This window comes from Aptenodytes forsteri, unplaced genomic scaffold (genome assembly GCF_000699145.1).
Source record: "Aptenodytes forsteri isolate BGI_AS27 unplaced genomic scaffold, ASM69914v1 Scaffold82, whole genome shotgun sequence".
NCBI classification, from domain to species: domain Eukaryota; kingdom Metazoa; phylum Chordata; class Aves; order Sphenisciformes; family Spheniscidae; genus Aptenodytes; species Aptenodytes forsteri.
The window spans coordinates 7,233,592-7,253,149 of NW_008795490.1; the positions used below are offsets into that span (position 1 = coordinate 7,233,592).

A 19,558-nucleotide genomic window follows, 5' to 3' on the forward strand; every position below is an offset into this window, starting at 1 on the left:
AGTTTTTTACCCAGCGCAGAGTACACCTGTCTAAGCCAACTCACATACTTTCAAAGATCTCTTCTGTTTAAATTGAAGGATCATCTCATTACTGGTCTGAATATAAGCAACTTGTCTCATTAGTACAATCCCTTATACTTCCATGTACTGCATCCACAGTAGTTGAACAAGATACTACAAGTATGTAGTAATCTATATTTCAATATATACCTGAACCGGAATATGTAAAACTGTATTTGCCTTACAAACTCTTTGTAAAAAGAAAGACAGTGCCAATCCTTCCACCCCATATGAATTAAACAAACCACAAATAAATAACAAAAAAGGGGAACTTTGGGAAAGTATTAGCAAACAAGAAAACGAAATGCAGCTTAGCCAAGTCATAACTCTATCTAGAACAGTTAGAGTACATAATGCACTATAAGAATAATGAGGTTCAATATATCCCATAGCATGTACAAAGAACATATATATTATTTTTCAATCTAGTCATGTTCTTAAGGTGCTGGTCTAGTTTATTCAATGTTGCTTTGAAGGCTAATGGTCCGATTTTATTATGCTAATGACCTAGTTAATTTAGAATATGGTTGATTTCTGCTCCTTAATTTGAATTCAGTTCAATTTAAAAAAGCTAATTTTCTTTTACTGTGTATGTGTTCATCTGTATCAATAATATCAGGTGGAACAAGCACAGTTTTGGGAATGGCTTTGTTAACAGCCAGTTCTTGAAAGGGAACAAAAGAATATGGGAGCACCAAACCTCTATGTGTCTAGAGCTGGCAAGAGAGATGTTTTTTCGTTATGAAATCCACACTGATCTTCAACTATATAAGATTATGGGTTATGCAAAGATTATGTTATGCAAACACCTCTACTGCTTAATAATTAAACAGTCTACTATTACAAATATTAATATTACAAATATCAGAATTTTTTCCCATGTAAGATCCTCTTCCTCCCAGAAAAAGTTCATGTACTACCTTTACTAAAAATGACTAAACACCTCCTAATTCACAATACTATTTATTACAACAAAAGGCTATAATGCAGAGTAAAATCAACAGTATTGTCATTAGGACATTTTTACTGGACTTTAATAAATACAAAGTTAAAGAATATATTTTTTGTTTTATATTGCAAAGTTTTAGTAGTTTACTTTCACTCAGAACATCCAAGTACTAATAAACAAATTCACAAATCCCCCAGATCCACAGTCAAATACCAAGAATCTTTATTTACAAATATTAAAAAGCAAAGAAACCTAGAGGCAAAGTTCTGTCAGGAGCGTGAAGCACTGCTAGCAAAATTCAATATAAAAACACAGAACACAGGTAAAATTTTTGTATGTTACTCTTGTGAAAATTACTTTCACTTGCTGCAACCAGTAATTCAGGCTGTGGTTTTATGAAGCTATTTCTGACATATGCAAACAAACATCTGGCAGATTTCTGGAAGGCAAAGGATATCTTAAGGTGCCAGATTTTTCCTTTGCTGTATTTTTTGCTAGTAACATACTGCAATACCATGTGGCTAACATGCATGGAAGTAAAATTAAACGTGTTAAAACTGGCAAAAAGAAGAGGCAAGATTCAAAACTAAACACCAGATATGCTACCTTTTAAATAATAATGTAATGACAGGAATAAGCCGTTGGTTGAATGCTGTGTTTTTCAGTGTTTCTGGTGTTAACTAAAAAAAATTATTTTAAAACAGTTTCAGAAAATAAAATTTAGTTTAACAAAATCCCAGAGACGTACTGTACGTAAGATTAAGGAAATAGTTACGCACAACACTCATCATGCTGTCTGAAGGTAAGGCTGCCCAAGTTTACTTGTAACACTGTTATCAGTTATTTATAGCCTGGTCAAATTGTAGCCATAAAGTTGAATTTTCCATGTTGGGTGTCTGCCTGAAGCTAGTATTTTGGGAAAGCTGTTGTAAAAATTACTAAGCCACTTTTGAGAATGAGGGAGTGGGAGAAAACGTGCTTTCATTGTACTTAGTATCTCAGTTAAGAGAAATTACCTGTAAGTTCTTGCCCAGACTTAAACCATTAATGCATTTATTCTGCCCCCTGCAGCTTCCTGTCACCCTTAACTGGCTCTTCAGTCCCATTCTGATTTCCCTCTCTCCGCACCAGGACTTCATATCCCTTACCTGCAACCCCTTGCCCCATACTTGTGTCTGTCTTGCACTACCTCCCAATCTTCTCTCCAAGACATTCCCAGTTTCAGCTTCAAACTTCCTCACTGCATAGTTCATGGTCTCTAGGCACTCCTGTAGAAGTGCAGTGCTTTAGGCAACACTAGTCTTGGAAGATACAAACTCAAATGGTTCAAGTCTGGCAATGTTATAAACAAAAAAATCAACGAAAAAAGTGTTACAAGTGCTGACCACCCTTAATAACAGTGCCTGTAAGAGGCAAATTCACAAAAAGGCGATATACTTTTTGATCAGGCATATGTATCAAGAGATCAAGCTCAACTGTTTGATTTGCTCATTATGCAATTGGCAAATGTTAAACTGTATTAAACATAAAAGCAGCTTTGTTTAAATTAACTCTTCTTAGGCGTTTAAAGTGCCTGAATGTCATCAAAGCACTGTAACTATTCTTTCTGCAAAGTAAATATTTAAAATATTCTTTATCAAATATTAAAGTATTAAAACCATTTTGAGATATGCGCTTGCAGTATTTATGAAGAGTTTTAAAAGTAGTGCTAAATAGAAGGATTTCAAGCTGCTGGAAAAGAACATTTAAGTCAACAAACTGTTTTTAAGTTCTGTGGTTAGAACATCCGTAACATTACTGAAAAACAAATCTCTTCCAGGGAATGGGAATGAACGCTAGAAAAATTAGAGAATTAATTTCTCATAAAGCAGTAATAACCTAGAGTTTAAAGTTCCTCACAATTTGCTTAAGGATGCTGAAATTCCAGGCTGTGAAACAGCGACACAATTGTTTCACATTCAGTTTCAGCTCCAGCTGAGTTTCTTGTCTTGGAATCTCATCAAGCCTTTGCGCTTGGATCCCAGCATAATGAATCCATGTGCCCTTTAGATTTTCCTCAGAGCTACAGTATACCCAGACTATCTGTTTGTTTGTTGTTTTACATTATTATTTATTTATTGAAGGCAAGACTTCGTGGAATAAGGCTGATACCCCTGGCCTGATAACCAACTGTCCAAAGATACTTTCATATAAATAGAGGATTCTCAAGGCTTAATGGCATTCCCTTGTCTAGTGTAAGGAAGCACCGATTATGACCTAACTTCAGCAGCCCAGAGCACTAAAATTAAAACTAGCAAAATATTTATTTTTAAGGAATCCAGACTCCTCCAGTTCTCTGGAGGTAATTAAAAAGGTAATCTATTAATTTTAATTTAAAAACATTTTCTCCCTCTGCTGCACTGTTTCTCTTTAGCTTGAGATGTTGCTAAAGGAGGCACAATGTAAGGTTCTATTGGAACACTGCTTTTTAAAAATATATATATATTTTTTGTCCCCCCACAACATTGAGAAATGGACCAAAAATCCATCAACTTTTCATACACTGTTCTTTCTACTAGTTGGGACTATAAAGGTTTCCTGGAATTCTGCAGGATAAATGTAGAATACATATTATATATTGCAATGAAATTGGTGACATTTAATGTATTTTACTATGGCTACACCGTGACCATTTAGGAACTTCTTGATGTCTGAAATTACATTTTTAATTTTTTTTCATTAGTATAAAATTATAAAATCTTGTTGGATGACCTAGGGCTACTGCTAAGTGACCTTTATGTGTACTCTAGGACTTCTATTCCAACTGCATTAATAAATCAAGCATGTAATTTTAAGGTTTCCATAGTGGCATCCTGACAAAAGCATCCATAAATCCAACAGCAGAACCGCATAAAGCATGCCTATGTTACTGTAAAACCATCTCCAAGAGTTACAGTATGGTTTTCAAGAATCACAAAGAAAATAACACTTTGGAAAAAAATGGTAATTTGTCAAGCTACAGAGACCTAGTTTCACTCTGTTTAAACAGACTTTTTCCACTTGCAAGGGGAGGAAGAAAATGAGCAAGCAGAAAGGAATGGGGAAGGTCCAGCCATACATTCAAACAATGCTGCTTTTCTTCTTATGATGCACAAAGCAAGAATTGACACTTTTTTTTACTGATTCTTCTAATAAAAATTGATTTGCATAAAATTTTTGTCTTGGTTGTGTAAAGCGTTATGGACACCTACACTACAGAGTTTATTTCCAAAAATAAACATCAGAAAGTATTTTTTGTTTCATTGTTCAGAAAACAGTGTGAAAAATTCTCTTACTACATGAAATACAATTCAACAAATAAAAAGATATTGCCCAATTAGAGATATTGCAGGCTCCCTATCAATAAGGATGTTAAAATTTTGGCTCACTCAGCATTTGTGTCCCTTTTAAGTCGTATGTAGACATAACTCGTTAATGAAAGCAACAGTCTTCACCTATTCATGCTACTGTTTGTAATGACCTGCAATGAATAGCAAAGATTTGAGTTAAGTCTGAATTCTACTTTCCCTCCTACAACAGTTTCTTTTGCAGCCTTGAGCAAGTCAGTTACCTTTGCCTCCACATCAATAAAATGAAGAAAGAGTCTATTTGTTGCTGCTGAGGAACAATTATTGTTTCTACACAAGTTGCATACACTGATTTTTAGCAAAAGCTCTGTAATCTTTGCTTAGACGTTCTATTTTTGTAACTGTTTAGAATTCATAATTCATTTCACATAATCAGGTGAGCTTTGTAGACATTACCACACTATGAGCCAGAGCACTAAAAAGCACTTTGTAGACATCACCACACTATGAGCCAGAGCACTAAAAAGCTCATAGTTTAAAGCTAGAAATATTTAATTGGGCTATTCATTGCATTCACTATAACAAAAGGATTTTTTTTCCCCACATGTTGTCTTCTCCATTAAATTATCAAACTGGTGTAATTTGACTAACAAAGATGTGGTGATGTCTGCAGCTGGAGTTGCATCATAAGTCTCTCTCGCTACAGCTGCACCAACAGTTAAGAAAACTGCCTTGAAAAAGATCGTATGTTGAAGAACAAATTAGTTTGCTAATGCTTCACTTCAAATATAGCTGTGCCTAGATTGGAGCGTATTTCAGTGGGTAGAGATAGCCATTCCAGTGTTTAAGTCTGTAGGACATCTTCAGGTAAGGAAAGCATAATAACAACAATAAACCAGTAGACTGGAAATCAAATTTTATCATACTCATTATTTGTTCACAAATATTTGAATTTACTTATGTTGCAGTGTTTCTAGAGTATTAATACCCAAACAATATTTTATCCAGGAAACTGCAAAGACATTATAATTGGCACCCAGGCTTTTAGACACTTTTGTTTACTTTTAACAAAATGAAGGCTAACAATAAACAGGGATAGATGTTTGGTACACATTCTCATTAAAAAAATGGCGATGATGTATTTTATAATTTTTTAATTTTTTTTTTTAATGTAATGGTGGCCAGGAGATATAAATGATAAGAGATTACACTGTGGAGAGCCACTTTTCAGACTTTTTTGGCTAAATTTGAACCTCAGCAGCACTCTTATCTGGCCCTCTCCTTTGCACCCATTGACTCTCTCTTCCATATACAACTGAATGATTTTTTTTCAAGAATCATAAAAAGGCTGAAGGATCCCTTGCAGGTTACCTGGTCTAATTCATCACTCATAGCAGCATTAACACAGACCATGCTGCTCTGGGCACAGAATGGCTGAGGTTGGAAGGGACCTCTTGAGATTACCTAGTCCAACCCCCCGTTCAAGCAGGGTCAGCTAGATTCCATATACAACTGAATGATTTTTTTCAAGAATCAAAAAGGCTGAAGGATCCCTTGCAGGTTACCTGGTCTAATTCATCACTCATAGCAGCATTAACACAGACCATGCTGCTCTGGGCACAGAATGGCTGAGGTTGGAAGGGACCTCTTGAGATTACCTAGTCCAACCCCCCGTTCAAGCAGGGTCAGCTAGAGCCAGTTGCCCAGGACTGTGTCCAGTCGGGTTTTAAGTATTTCCAAGGATGGAGATTCCATAGCCTCTCTTGGACTCTTTTCAATATCTGACCACATTCATGATGAAAATCATTTGCCTAATAATTAATTCACATTTTCCTTGTTGCAACCTGTGCCCATTGCCTGTTGTCCTATCACTATACACATCCAAGAAGAGTCTGGTTTAGATCTTCTCTACACTCTCCCATTAGGTATGGTTTAAGACAGCAGTAAGAACTCTCCTTAGACCCACTTAACTTCACCTTGTATGCCATGTTCTCCAGTTCACATTTGGAAGACAATAGAAAACTCTCATACTTCAATCAATATACTACTTTCTAACAAAGGTGGGCTTGGAAGGAGTAGGACTGCCTACCTTTTACTTCCTTATACTTTGCTCACTGTCTGATAAAGGTGGTAAGCTAGACAGTTTTTATTCATGCTACTTTGTCACTTTTTATCTGCTGCTGCACATTTGTCTTCTGCTAAATAATCAGCTAGTGGCTGCCAAGTGGAATAGGATGCTATACCTTACAGGAAGGACCACCAGTTTAATCTTTCTATAATAGCAGGTCATGCCCATCCTCCTCTTTCTTCAACAGATTAACAGGAAAAAGCTTCAAAATATGAGATCGCATGAGGAAAAGATTGAGAACCAGAGAGAAACCAGTTTTCTACTGTTTTGACGTTTAAAATAAAACCAATGTGCAGAAAATCACAAGTCTATTCATAACATTTGAAATTACAGGTTCAAACTTCAAAATCCACCTAAGACCCAAGTACAGACCCCAAACATGAACGAATGGAAACAAACAAATAAATACTTGTGTGTATATATATGTGTATGCGCGCGCGCACGTGTAGATATATGGATTATATGTATTAATACGTATGAACATAAAACTTTATGTAGCTACCTCTACAACTACCTAACAAGTTAGATTTATCTTTTTTGCATTGTAGATTTGTTTATTGATACTTTTTATTAGAAAAATTTGTATTACTGAATTCAAGCTTAAGTTAAGAGAGAAATGAGCATCAACTTAAGTGACATTTATTCAAGCCACAAAAAGTCTTGTATACTAGCTCAGAGGAAAATTTCAAATCATTTAATGTTCTTACTTGTTTCATTAGGCATGTGACAAATTATACGTAGAGGTTATTGTCATTGTGCAGAATTAGTCTGATTTAATTTGTAAAATGAAAATATCCATCCCAAAGACATCCTATTTCCATAAGAGATTCAAATTTAAAATTTGTATTTCAAGCTTCTGCACTGACTGAGGAGGAAAACAGAGACCCCTTATTAATGAAACTGATCGCTATCAAAAGCAACTGCTGAAATGCAAAAAGAATTGAACATTCACGAAGCATTAAGCAGAAAAACTGCAAACAATGGAAAAGTAAATGGGTGAAAATATTTTGAAAGTTAATTTAACAATTACATACCGTTTTTATTTTTATATATTTCAGAAATGTCTCTTTTTTGCATATATTTTGCTTTTATCAATAACTGAAAAGCATGGTCAGTTTATAGAACAGTAATACTATTACCTGTTTCAGCAGTTTAACAAAAAAAGTTTTGTAAGTGATTTCATTCTCGCGTGTATCTGTGAAGCCTCTGGATCTATACTTTAGAAATAGGTTGACATTATAAAGTTTAGAAATAATATGACAGCTCCGTTTTGATTGTTTAGTTATTTTTAGTAAAAATACACATAATGACATAAGAGAATGGAGCTGTCTTTATCAGAATAGGTTAGGATGTGATCAACGTGGTCTTGTAAGACAGTCTGCTTAGTATGTGTTCTGTTACTTCATGGAGAGGCTAGCTTGCGTCTGCTCACAGTGGTGGTGTCTGCCTTAAAAAAGCTCTAAATGAGAAAGGTTTGGATGCCCCTAACATTTCTTACTGAAGAACTAAGACTTTTTAATTAGCAGCAGAGTTTAGACATGTCTGAATGCATGAAATAGAAGACATTAAAAGTTACAGTTTGGGAGGTTTTAAACAACCTGTTCTGATAAACATTCATTTTGGTAAGTGGGTGGTCTTGGAAATCACTTTTTATCTAACAGTTAAGGAGGTAACTTCAAGGAATCCTGTACAGGAAAGTCACGGTACAGAAGAACACAGGGAGTAACTAAAAAACCACAAGGAAAGGGGGGATAAGTGAGAAAGCAGCAGGAAATCCTATCGAAAAAGAGTAGGCCATAAACCTATTTTGAAAACCACATTATTATATGGGGAGGAAGGGGTTGTGTCACAATCAGGTGTTTGCTTTGAAGTTGAGTTCATCTACAATCAATCCCTTTTCTATTCCTATTTAACTCCTGAGAGAGGATAAACTGGCAAAGGGATCATAACTTTACAGAACAAATTTAAAAGAAGGACTGTGGGTAGCGCTGAAGAAGTGTATGGTTCTGGCCCAAAGGCGACAATGCCTTCTTAGAGAGTAGCTATGTTCAAAATAATAATCTCCACTACAAAGGAAAGAAAAAAAAAAATTTATTAAGTCAATAAAATAGTAAAGTCCAATAAAAATAACAGTAGGAGAAGCAGAGAAGAAAAAGCAGAAGGCAGCCCATCGTGAATGGAACATTAAACAAGGAAGCTGTGCTTCCTGTGGGGTGCTCCCTGAGGAACTGTGCATACCACCATTTCGGTCTTGGCCCAGCCCTCTGCTCTTTTAAAAAGAAAAGGGAAACACATACCGAAGCTCTCTCCTTCCATTCCAATAGGCCCAGGCTGAGGAGTCTCTCCATTCTTCAAGCAGTTATGAATGTATGCTGCCTTCCACCTGGCGTACTTCCTGTGCTGGATGTTCTGGGGAAGGGAAAACGCCAGCCATTTTAACCACTCACTTCTGCGAATTGATGCATTCAAAACAGAAATACAAGCAGGTTTTCCACCCTGAGAAGAGATTATAAAACTAAACTGCCTTCTCTGCTATCATTTGACACCCCTTTAAAGATAAACAACACATGTGAAATTAATTGGTGAATTAAAAAAAGAGAACAGCTCTAACAGGATCTCAGCATGAAAGGAAAATGTGGAGATCTTCAATTAGTGCAGTATGTCAGGAAAAGGAAATAAATTATACCAGGACCATCTGGTGTGAAAGGCAGAGCACTGTGTAGTAATTACTGATGTGACATAATAAAGAGAACTTCCCATCTCCATAAACTTAGATGAATATTTACTTTAAATATCTGAAACTTAAAATGCTACTCCTGCTGATCAATAATACAAAAATCTTAGTTCTAATTACATTATTTTACATTTTAAAAATGTATTTAAAAGCATGAATACAGATAGGCTGCTGTAGTTGCAGATTAATGTGGTATGTGGGATATTCTAGGACATACAATATTTTGATTTAGTATCTTCACAACATAGCTAAAAATCAGATAAGGACTTTAGCAATACATAAACTACCTGCAGAGCAAGGGGTTATGATAATAATGACTTTAAATAAACTGTTAATGACAAGTTTAATAGTTCAGGTATTAGAAAAAATATTAATACTTCCCAAAAAATTAATTACTATATTGACAGTCAATATAATTTTTTGCCAACTCTCGTCTTCTGAAATGGTGTCAATTTGAAGCAATAGCAGTGAGAAAAGCATCTGCTGCTTGCCTTTCTGATTCCGATTCCATTTCCATGGTAACAGTTTGAATTGAAAAAAGGTGGTAGTAACTTCAGTATTTAAAGAAAATCAACATGACTTTTCACTATTTTCAGTTTCTGAGAGAAAGGAATTGAGGAAAACCATTTCACCTGGGGTTTCATAAAGTCTTCTTTTCACAAAATTTGAGTGATTGAAGTGAATGTCAGAATCTCAACTATTTTGAGATTTTCCATTTCATTTTTTAAAATATACTTTACTGTTCTTAGGTACAACTTTAATATGTCAAAACATTAAATGAAGATTGGGCACTTTATATCTCCTGGGACTGTTACAATAGTGTTTTTTTAATTCAGGAAGAGTTCTCAATTGTTACGAGAAATCTTAAACCGACTATGCAAATCAACTACTTTGTCAAAAGTTGTAAGAGAAATAACCAGTTCTGACAGTTATGAGGTAATATGTTTCAAGGAACAAGGCTGAATATAAACAGAGATGAGAAACGTGGAAGGATGAGCGCAATAATTTGGCCAAGTGAACAATGCAGGTTGATAGCGTGTTTCACATCAACATCATCACCTGCAAGGTACTGGTGAACTCAAATTTCCACAGTAACAATCACAGGTAAAGTGGTTTGGAAACTGAGGTAGACAGAATAATCTCTCTTTAAAAGTCCTGACTGAAATTACATTCAAAGTTTTTGAGAATTAATAAAATTAAATTCAAAATTGTACTTCATAAAGTCTATTGCACTGTCATCTAGAACAGGGTAGAGAGTGACAGTATAATGGATATCTCCAGCAAGCTCCCTTCCTCATATTTAATACATTGTTATCCACCAGGATGCTTACACAGCCCAGGAGAAAGACACGGTCCTCGTTTTCGCAAATAAAATATTCTCCAGAAAAAAGCCTATCCTAATGACAGATTTATTAAAATGCATTCAATATACCTCAGAAAGGAAAAGTACAATTGGAAAACATAGCTTTCTGTTAAATACTTTATTTTAATAATCTTTCCTGGCCAGGTAGTGTTACAGATGAATTCTTTTATCATTCACAAATACACTAGAAGCCACAAAATGCAGAAATACACATCCAGAGTATGGTACTTCTAGAAAAGAACATTATGCAAGATTTAACAGCCCGTACATCTCCCCTCTGTTCTAATACCACAATTATTTCCTGATAAAGTGTGAAGATGCTGTTGTATTGAGTGTCCGTGCCCAGGTGCTGGCAACGGGGGTGGCACAGGTGGCATCTGTGAGGACAGGCCAGGGCTGCCCTCTGCAAGACACAGCCAGCTCCAGTGGACCCACTGCAGGACACAGCTGAGCCCCTCAGCCAGGCTGGTGGAAGCGTATTTATGAATGAGCCAAAAAAACCCCAAACCAAACGCCCCACCAAAACACTGGACGGAGAGCGGAGAAGGGAACAAAGAGTGTTTGATGTGTGTCATTATGCATCCCAACTGCAAAGCTTATCATTCCAGAACTGAGAACCTAAATTTTCTTGCTTTTAGTTTGTTTTTAATATGCACTGCTGTCCCTTTTTGGAAGGCTGCCCTGCTGTATGAACATTACTACTGAGGTAAATGAAAATAACACTACTATCACACAGCTTCTTACTGATCTGACGTAAGGTGTGTCTTGTAAAACGTGTCTTCCAGAAAATCTTTTTGCCTAGTTCTAATATTGAGATATGGAACATGCACTGTTTCCTGTGACACAATCCATTCATACTACCCAATAATCAACCACTTGCCAATTAAAAATATACATATTATTTACAATACCCATTTTCTGATTTTAGGTGTCAAGTATCTGCCTTCTATGCCTTCCATTGTTGATTTAGAAGCCTTTTAATGGTTGATATTCCATACATATGAAGGCAATTATATACTGAAAAGACACACAGATGGTCTGAATAATATGAATGGATAGAAAATTTAGATGTCTTACCATATAACCAAGTGATGGGCTGAGCTTACTTCAGGCTAACAAAAGCTTCTGCAAAAGTCTAAGACAGTCGTATGTCATACTTGTCCCATCATTCCTTCATGTGACACTGGATAAGGACACTGTTGAAATGTAGTGATGCTAGCCAGAAGTGCAAACCTTTTACTGTATTTCTTATACACTCTCTTTTAACAACATCTTCACTGATTAAACAATCAAAATGAGATAATTCTGCTTCTTTCCAATTACAAAGCGCTTCTGTCCTTTCAGTATCAACCCCCACCCCATTCAGTAGAAAACATATGACTGTTAGCATTCCACATTCACATTTATAACAATTTCTTCCACCTACAAGAAGGATTGCTTCAGGACCTCTAAGGAGTCACCGAATCAGTGCACTGTCCTGTGCACTGGATTCTTACAGTCTAATTTGATTTGTCTTTTCAGTCCAATTCAATGTGCATTCACTCTGTGGCTCTAGGAACCGTTATTATTTGGTATCGTAAAAGATGTCAGGGTGCATAGCAGCCAGTTTTAAGAAAACACATGGAAGAGCAATCTCACTTGCACCTCTTGATAGATGAAAATTGTACGCTGGTACAGTCTCAGGCTATGGAAGATATAGAATCTTGCAAGAACACTTGGCCAGGTGTTCTTCTTGGGCAAGACCTATCTTTAATAGCTACCCTTACATTCCTATATGTCATAGTATATATGTCATATGTCATCGTGATATTGCACCACTATCAAAACCATTCTTTTACCTTCCTTCCAATATTTATAAATGAAAGTAGCCACAACGACTGCATTTTAAACTGAACAAATATGCCTGCGTGTTAGGCATGCTTATCAGATCGGCAGTTTACATACAGGATGTCAAGTCTGTGAATTCCAAGCAAGATATGGAATAGTTTGGAACCAACACAACCACGGGCTTGTTACAGTCCTGCAAAGCAGCAGAATTTTTGGTTTCTAAGGCACTTTTACAGGCTTCCATGCTTACACTAGTAACACTCGAGCATGTGAGAAAAAAAATATTTGTAGATTTCCTATGTGGATTTAGGTGCCCTGAGACATATTCAGCACTTACGTGATCAGCACTTGCTGATTTTGTCTCAGATTGTTTAGCGTCATTGCTGTTTCTTATTTATTTTTCCAGGTATTTCAACCACCCTTTAACAATCTTTCAAACTTGTCTTCATAAGTCAGTAGCAGCTTTCTCTAATTTTTTTTCTTTGCCAGAAGTTATCAACTATCCCACGACATTTTCAAAACGAGCTTCTCATTCAGTTAATTTAGCAAGGAAAGCTCACTTTTAATTTTCAGAACAAGGAATACTTTATTCAGAGTACCTGCTCCTCTATATCTGAGATTAATTCTTCTGTGGGGCGTGAATAACAATGAGTCAGTAGCAGCTTTCTCTAATTTTTTTTCTTTGCCAGAAGTTATCAACTATCCCACGACATTTTCAAAACGAGCTTCTCATTCAGTTAATTTAGCAAGGAAAGCTCACTTTTAATTTTCAGAACAAGGAATACTTTATTCAGAGTACCTGCTCCTCTATATCTGAGATTAATTCTTCTGTGGGGCGTGAATAACAGAGAGCAGCTGACTATGCACCTAACAGAAAAGTTTGTTTTAAAACAGACCAAGAGAGATTATTCTGGTGTGCCTTAATAAAAGTAATCATGATCTTGTTCAACCAATTCTGGAATGCTTGTTTGATTAAAAAAATCACCTGCCAAAAAGAGCACTGTGTTAGTTACTTTAGTAGATAATTTTTTGAATTAAAACATTCATGTCCTAATGGCCAGACAGAAAGCCATTTTTTATGAAGTAAGTTCATATTCTTCCAACCTAACATATCACCTTTTAAAAGTGGTGTTTGTTGCAAAACCAAAAACATCTGTTCTAGCTAAACTGTACACAATTTCACCTCAGTTACTAGCACTAAAGTTCTTGCTTGCAGGTTGAAAAAAGTGAAGGTGGAAAAAGCCCGGAACCTTGCATCATTTTTCCCTATAATCATTCCTACTTGCTCAATGTAATGCTATGTGTCCCACAGTAATAATCAGACTTTGCATTTCTAACTGATGCTTAAGTCATGAAGCATCTTCTAACAGGTAACAGTTATCTAATATTTCACATATAATTTATTTGAAATACTTAGCACAATTCCTTATAACTTACTAACATGTATTTGACTACACAATCAGAACCTATGTTCTTTGAAGTTCATATTCATAAATTATAAAAACAACTTTACAGAACTAAAACAGTAATTGGCACCTGTGCTAGGAAAAGCAATCAGATAATACACTGATATCCCTAATACTTACCTCTTCAGAGAGCTCCCCAAACACTGTTAGAACGTCTATCAGGAGACTTGCGGTATAAAAGGACTTTATCATGTTTCTGTAAAAAAGAAAACATTTCACTAACTTGGTAATGTCAGTCTCTTGGGATCACATTTTAGAAGTTGGCATTTTAGATCACACTGGCTTATTTCAAGCCAATCATCACTAATTTTTTTTCTTTTAATCCAATGTTACAGAATCAATCATCACTTTTTTTTTCTTTTAATCCAATGTTACAGAATTTACTTCATAATGTTTAAATGTAGCAGTATATTAGCTAGTCTCCTGACTACTATGCAGAAACTTTTCAGTATTTTTTAAAGCTGGTCATCTGTTCTGCACTTAGTTTCTAGTTTGGAATGTTCAATATAGGACATAGGACATCCTATATTATCTTAGAAAAAGCTTAGCAAAGTCATCAACATGCTGTAGTAATTGCTGTAAATCAAACCACGTAATGTATCATCACAACTATTTTAATATCACTGGACAGTAAAAACTATAACATGCTTGACGCGAAGCTCAAGATTAGGCTGGGGTTTTAGAAGGCTTGCCCATAGGTGAGCAACCTCTTAAAAAGCACAAGGAGGAGGATACCAGTTTATGTGTGAAGTTAGAGACATACAAGGAGTAACAAATCAAGTTTTCTGAAAGAGAAAAGAATGCATTAAAGCACAATTCTTGTTTCCAGTCAAATTAAGAAGAGTTAGGATATTCAAATTTCCTGACCAGGATCTTAATTCAGATAACAAAACCAAAGATTTTCACCTACTTATGAAATCGCCCAGCTCTGTCTTCATTGTCTGCATACAAAAACATTTTCAAAGCATAATTCTCCACATGAGCAGAACCAACAATTTCCTGAGTAATTGCTTCATTATCACCAAATTGCTTTTTCATCTGAAAAAAGTTGAAAAAAATACATTCATTACCTTATTAGACCCTAGCAATTCTGCAATCTAATTCAAACACAAGAAGAAGCTGCTGATTTAGACAAAGCCAAGTACAATTTAAAAAAAGAAACAACACACACTTCCATTTTACAAATCTCCAGCTTCTAACATAACAAACGCTAAAAGTATCATGCTAAAGAGAAAGCACATTCTTTTGGAGGGAGAAGTATGAATAAGTAGCTCCGAATACCATCTTCAATCACAAAATACTTAAAAAAACCCCAAACCAACCAACCGAACAAAAAAAGTTAAAAATAAACACAACTACAACATTGTAAAGTAATAGCTACAGATATTTTTCCCCTTACTATCTGAAAGACCAAGCACTCTGAATCCTGTGTCGGGATTCAACACAGTTCAATTGATAAAGTAATGCATGCTTTATAAAGGTACTGTAGGTCAGAGTGATCACGTATCTTCTCTCTTGTAAGGTTATGTCACTGAAGTTCATTACATCTTTCAAAGCGTCTGAGCCCTACCTTGACTGGTCTAGTGACCTATGGATTTACTGGAATTTTCAGTGCAAGCAGTGTACTGCAATTCAAAGACCTCTTTTCAAAGACATTAGAGTACAAGAATCCTCAGGCTTCCTAATAAAAATCAGTAATGCAAATAACCCTCTAACAGTTACAACAGGTGGATTTACAGCTTCTGAATAGGCTTACTGTTTGCACATAAGGAAATCTCAGGTTATCCTTAGAGAACAAAAACAGGAACACTGCATGATACTAACCCACAGCCTTTATTTTGCCAAAAGATTTAAAAACAATCTCTGAATGGCAGTTATTTTTCCCTGTGCGTGTAAAGAAAATTTAATCATGCAGGCTGCATTTCCATATTTTTTAGATTGCTGCCAACTTTTTAATACATGGAACGCTGCCAGAAAAGTTACTTGATTTCAGTAGTGAAATCTAAACTTTCCAAACAGAACTTTAAATTTGAAGACTTTTGTCAAACTCATACTCTACATAGTTTTCCAAAAGTATTTGTGTTTTACAAAGTGTAATTGTTTTTCTTGTGAGTGTACCACAATTTGTAAGTTGCAAGGTATGTAACTGAAATGAAACACTGAAGTTAATTGAGGAAGAAAATTATTTGTTTATATATATATATTTCATCAGCCTATATATGCACCTTACATTCAGAAAATAACTTATTACTATACTTGACCTGATTGAATATTCAATGGAGATGATTTCAAATGCACAAATGACACTCAGTTACACATGCTTCTAAAAATATTAAAGTTAACCAAGTTGTTTACTTTTAAATGAAACAGTTACCTATTGGAAAAGCAAAACAACACAATCGTACGTAAAAATATTTCTGACAGAAACATGCATTTTGGATCCAAATCATTGCATTTAACTAATTCACATACTTGGAATATTATGAAGTTTCTTGCAAAGAACACATCTGGTGATTTCCATATATATCTACACTGTTTTATTCTTTGCTACTATAAAGTTCAGGATTGTTTGTAAGCTTCTGTCTTAACCTTTAAAATAATTGTGGCAACACACAGAAAGCCGTGAGAAACATTCAGCACAGACCTGCCGCACCCCTTTGTGCCCCCTGCTGGCTACGGGCAGACTGAAAACCGCTGCTATTGAATTACTGCAGAGGTCCAACTTCTCAATATACCCAAGCTTCCCAGCCCCAAAAACGCTGTATTAGATCTGCTTAGAAGTGCTCCCTCCATCCTTCCGCCACTTGGCTACACAGAAGGAACTTCAATACCTGAGCATCAGTTGTCACACAGACAATCTTACCAGCAGCTGAAAGACGAAACCACAGGTTTTTGCTGGTTTTCTAGTCTTTCCAAATTTGAAACAAAAGGGGTAACTGAACACTGCTGGCAGATTAGTTGCTGCAGCACCGCAAGGGATCAAATAAATTTTAACAATTCTTAGGGAATGAAGAGGAAAATCTTTCCAAGTTTTAATCTCATCTCTCCTGCCACCTCTCTTCCCTTTTGAGCATGAAAATCAGACCCATTATAGATGTTAAAATTTGATGAAATAACACACCGAGAAGTCACTGTACACTGGATTTTCCATTGCTAAAAAAATCAGAGATAAAACATAGCAAGAAGCACAAAGTATGAATAAAAGACAAATGGTTCATGTTTCATTTTCTTTCTGAAGAATTGAAGGCTGTTGCACTAGTTTCACACAAACTCTTCAAGCATTGCTATGGCTAGATTTTGGATGGAATCATTAATACTGATCACAAAAATAACCACTGCTTCATTTTTCAATGTTACTTTCTGCTTCCAAATAAACACTTAAACCTTAAAATCCACACGCCACTTCCTTTGAGACTATTGAAAACTACAGCACGTGAACATAAACAGCTCCTGGAACTTAAACTGACCATCTGTACAATGACTTTACCTTTCTTTGTTTAACTCCATTCTATGTAAGGTTGTTTGCTTCTTAATACTATCAGGTCTACTCAAAAGAGTGTGGCATAGCTATCCCTTACCCACACAGATAAGACTGTGCTTACAAAAATTCATAGTATAAGATTCCTAATCTCTAACAGAGGATACAATCAAAAGTATCTTTATCTTTTAGAGAATGTTTTAAAAAACTCCCTGGGCACAACAGTTTAGGTCAAAAATTTCAAAAGCACCAAGGACTAGGCTAGCCAGTCCTATAGCAGTGAAAATAACTCTCACAAACTTCAAGGAATCAAAGACAAATCAATAAAAAAAGTCTTCTAGAACTCCTGCATTTATTTCATAATGAATTATGACTTCTCATGAGAATATGTATGAATAAAGTATTGTACTTCATGTTGTCTAGACAGAACCTTACAGCAAATGTCTGCTCTATGAAATTTCAGTTATGTTTGTGCATGTACACATATAAATATACTTACACATACAGCTTTATCTCCTTTCAATCCTTATGCCAATTTATTACATACACCTTAAATTGATACAGTATACCTGCATACAGCATAGTTGCATCAACAACTGATGACAGAAGAAAGACAGTATTTGCAGAAGCTTAAATAAAAATTAAAGTAACATCATGAATTGTTTTAGAGAAGAGCAATTAATTCTACTTACAGCTTCCAACTGATCCATAAGTTTGGATAAAAATTTACGGCATTCTGGGGTTTTACTATCAATCTTCATCCCTGTTTGCATTGCATACAAACGACCTTTAAAGGAGACAAAAAAATCAGACACACAAAAAAATCAGAAGTGATTAACTAACACAAAACCCATAAGCAAATAAAGCAATGCCCCCCCCCTTCTTAAAGACAAACTCATCTTGTGGTTTAACAACGTACTACTACAGTACTAGTGAGCAATGACAGCAAAATCTACATTATGCTCAGTCTTGCAGAGATACTAGGAGAGATTTTTCTAAGACTTATGCTTTATTTTTCTCAATGAGTATTTCTGCTGATTTCAGATTGATGCTTGTATCACTGTGACGCAATATTAAGTGCTTTTGTAAATAATCACCATCCTCGTTTGCAACTCTCTCAAATAGGAACTTCCAGTCGACTTTTATCCCTAATTACACATGAATAATTTTCATGACTTACATATATGTACAGAGTGTATGGATATATCTCAAAAATGAAGCTTCATGTAGCAGGAACTAGCTAGCTTTAAAACTCCACTTTAACAAATGGAATTAAGCATCTATTATACCCATGTATATGCATACTTATCATCAAAGACACAAAACACAAACCTGATCTTTAAATCAGACAAGACAGACTTGATTAAACTTGCCCTGCAAGTAAAGTTGCCAGTTTTTCATATGATCTTGAAAATGAATGATTAATGTCTTCTGATTAAAAATTATCTTTTTACTACCAAAAAAATCTATGAATTTTAGATATGCACATGGCAGAACTTTATATGCTTCAAGAAATTGTGGGTAAAACCAAACAACTATTATTTACCAGGATTAAGACACACAGAGAAGGGAAAATGGACAGAAACATTCAGTAACCAAATACAGAACATTTTTCACAGAAAAACCCCATTCCACTAACTCTCAGTCCTGACCCTCAAGGGAGTCCTACAAAATACCTTCAAATGCGGAGCTTAAGAACTAAAAGTTGTAGCTCTACCAAATATTATCACGAGCTAGTTATTATGGCATACCCCAATGCCCTTCTTCCTGCAGGACACAGAGTTCTGCAAGTGATCCTTACTTGCTTCACAGCTTTACCATCTCTCTCCTTCCCAGCATCTCTTCATGCACTAGAGATAGCCTTTTCCCTTCAAATTATCTCAGTAAACACAAATATAACACAGTTGTTTTCAAACTGCACTTATCCTGATGTTTGCTGCAGAAGGCGGCATTATATGCTCAAAAGTTTGTCTGCCTTTTCCATCTATTATCAGTCTGTCTAATAAAATTAGATCTCTCTCAACAAAACTTACCTAGGTTCTGCTGGTGAGCATCATAATTCAACTCATTTTTCTGGATTTTAAAAGTTGTATTTCATGTTTCATATACAACTGATTATTCAAACCAGACAAAGTGTACATTCCTTATTTGGGACAGCAAAGCTGACAAATTTTAGTGTTAAAGCTGTTGGGCTGCCCAACCATTTAAAGACCACCCCCCCACCCCC

The 19,558-nt window shown here is 35.6% G+C and overlaps 1 protein-coding gene across 3 annotated transcripts in view; it reads right to left on the reverse strand.

Moving 5' to 3' along the window:
* VTA1 (vesicle trafficking 1) overlaps positions 1–19,558 on the reverse strand; it is a 37,415-nt gene that overhangs the window by 13,723 nt on the left and 4,134 nt on the right. For all 3 annotated transcript variants that reach the window (XM_009281455.2, XM_009281456.2, XM_009281457.2), the window contains exons 2-5: positions 18,024–18,118; positions 14,764–14,891; positions 13,974–14,049; positions 8,761–8,872 (exon numbers count right to left, since the gene is read on the reverse strand). In XM_009281455.2, coding sequence (XP_009279730.1) covers positions 8,761–8,872; positions 13,974–14,049; positions 14,764–14,891; positions 18,024–18,118 — 411 coding nt within the window. The remainder of the gene's footprint in view (positions 1–8,760; positions 8,873–13,973; positions 14,050–14,763; positions 14,892–18,023; positions 18,119–19,558) is intronic.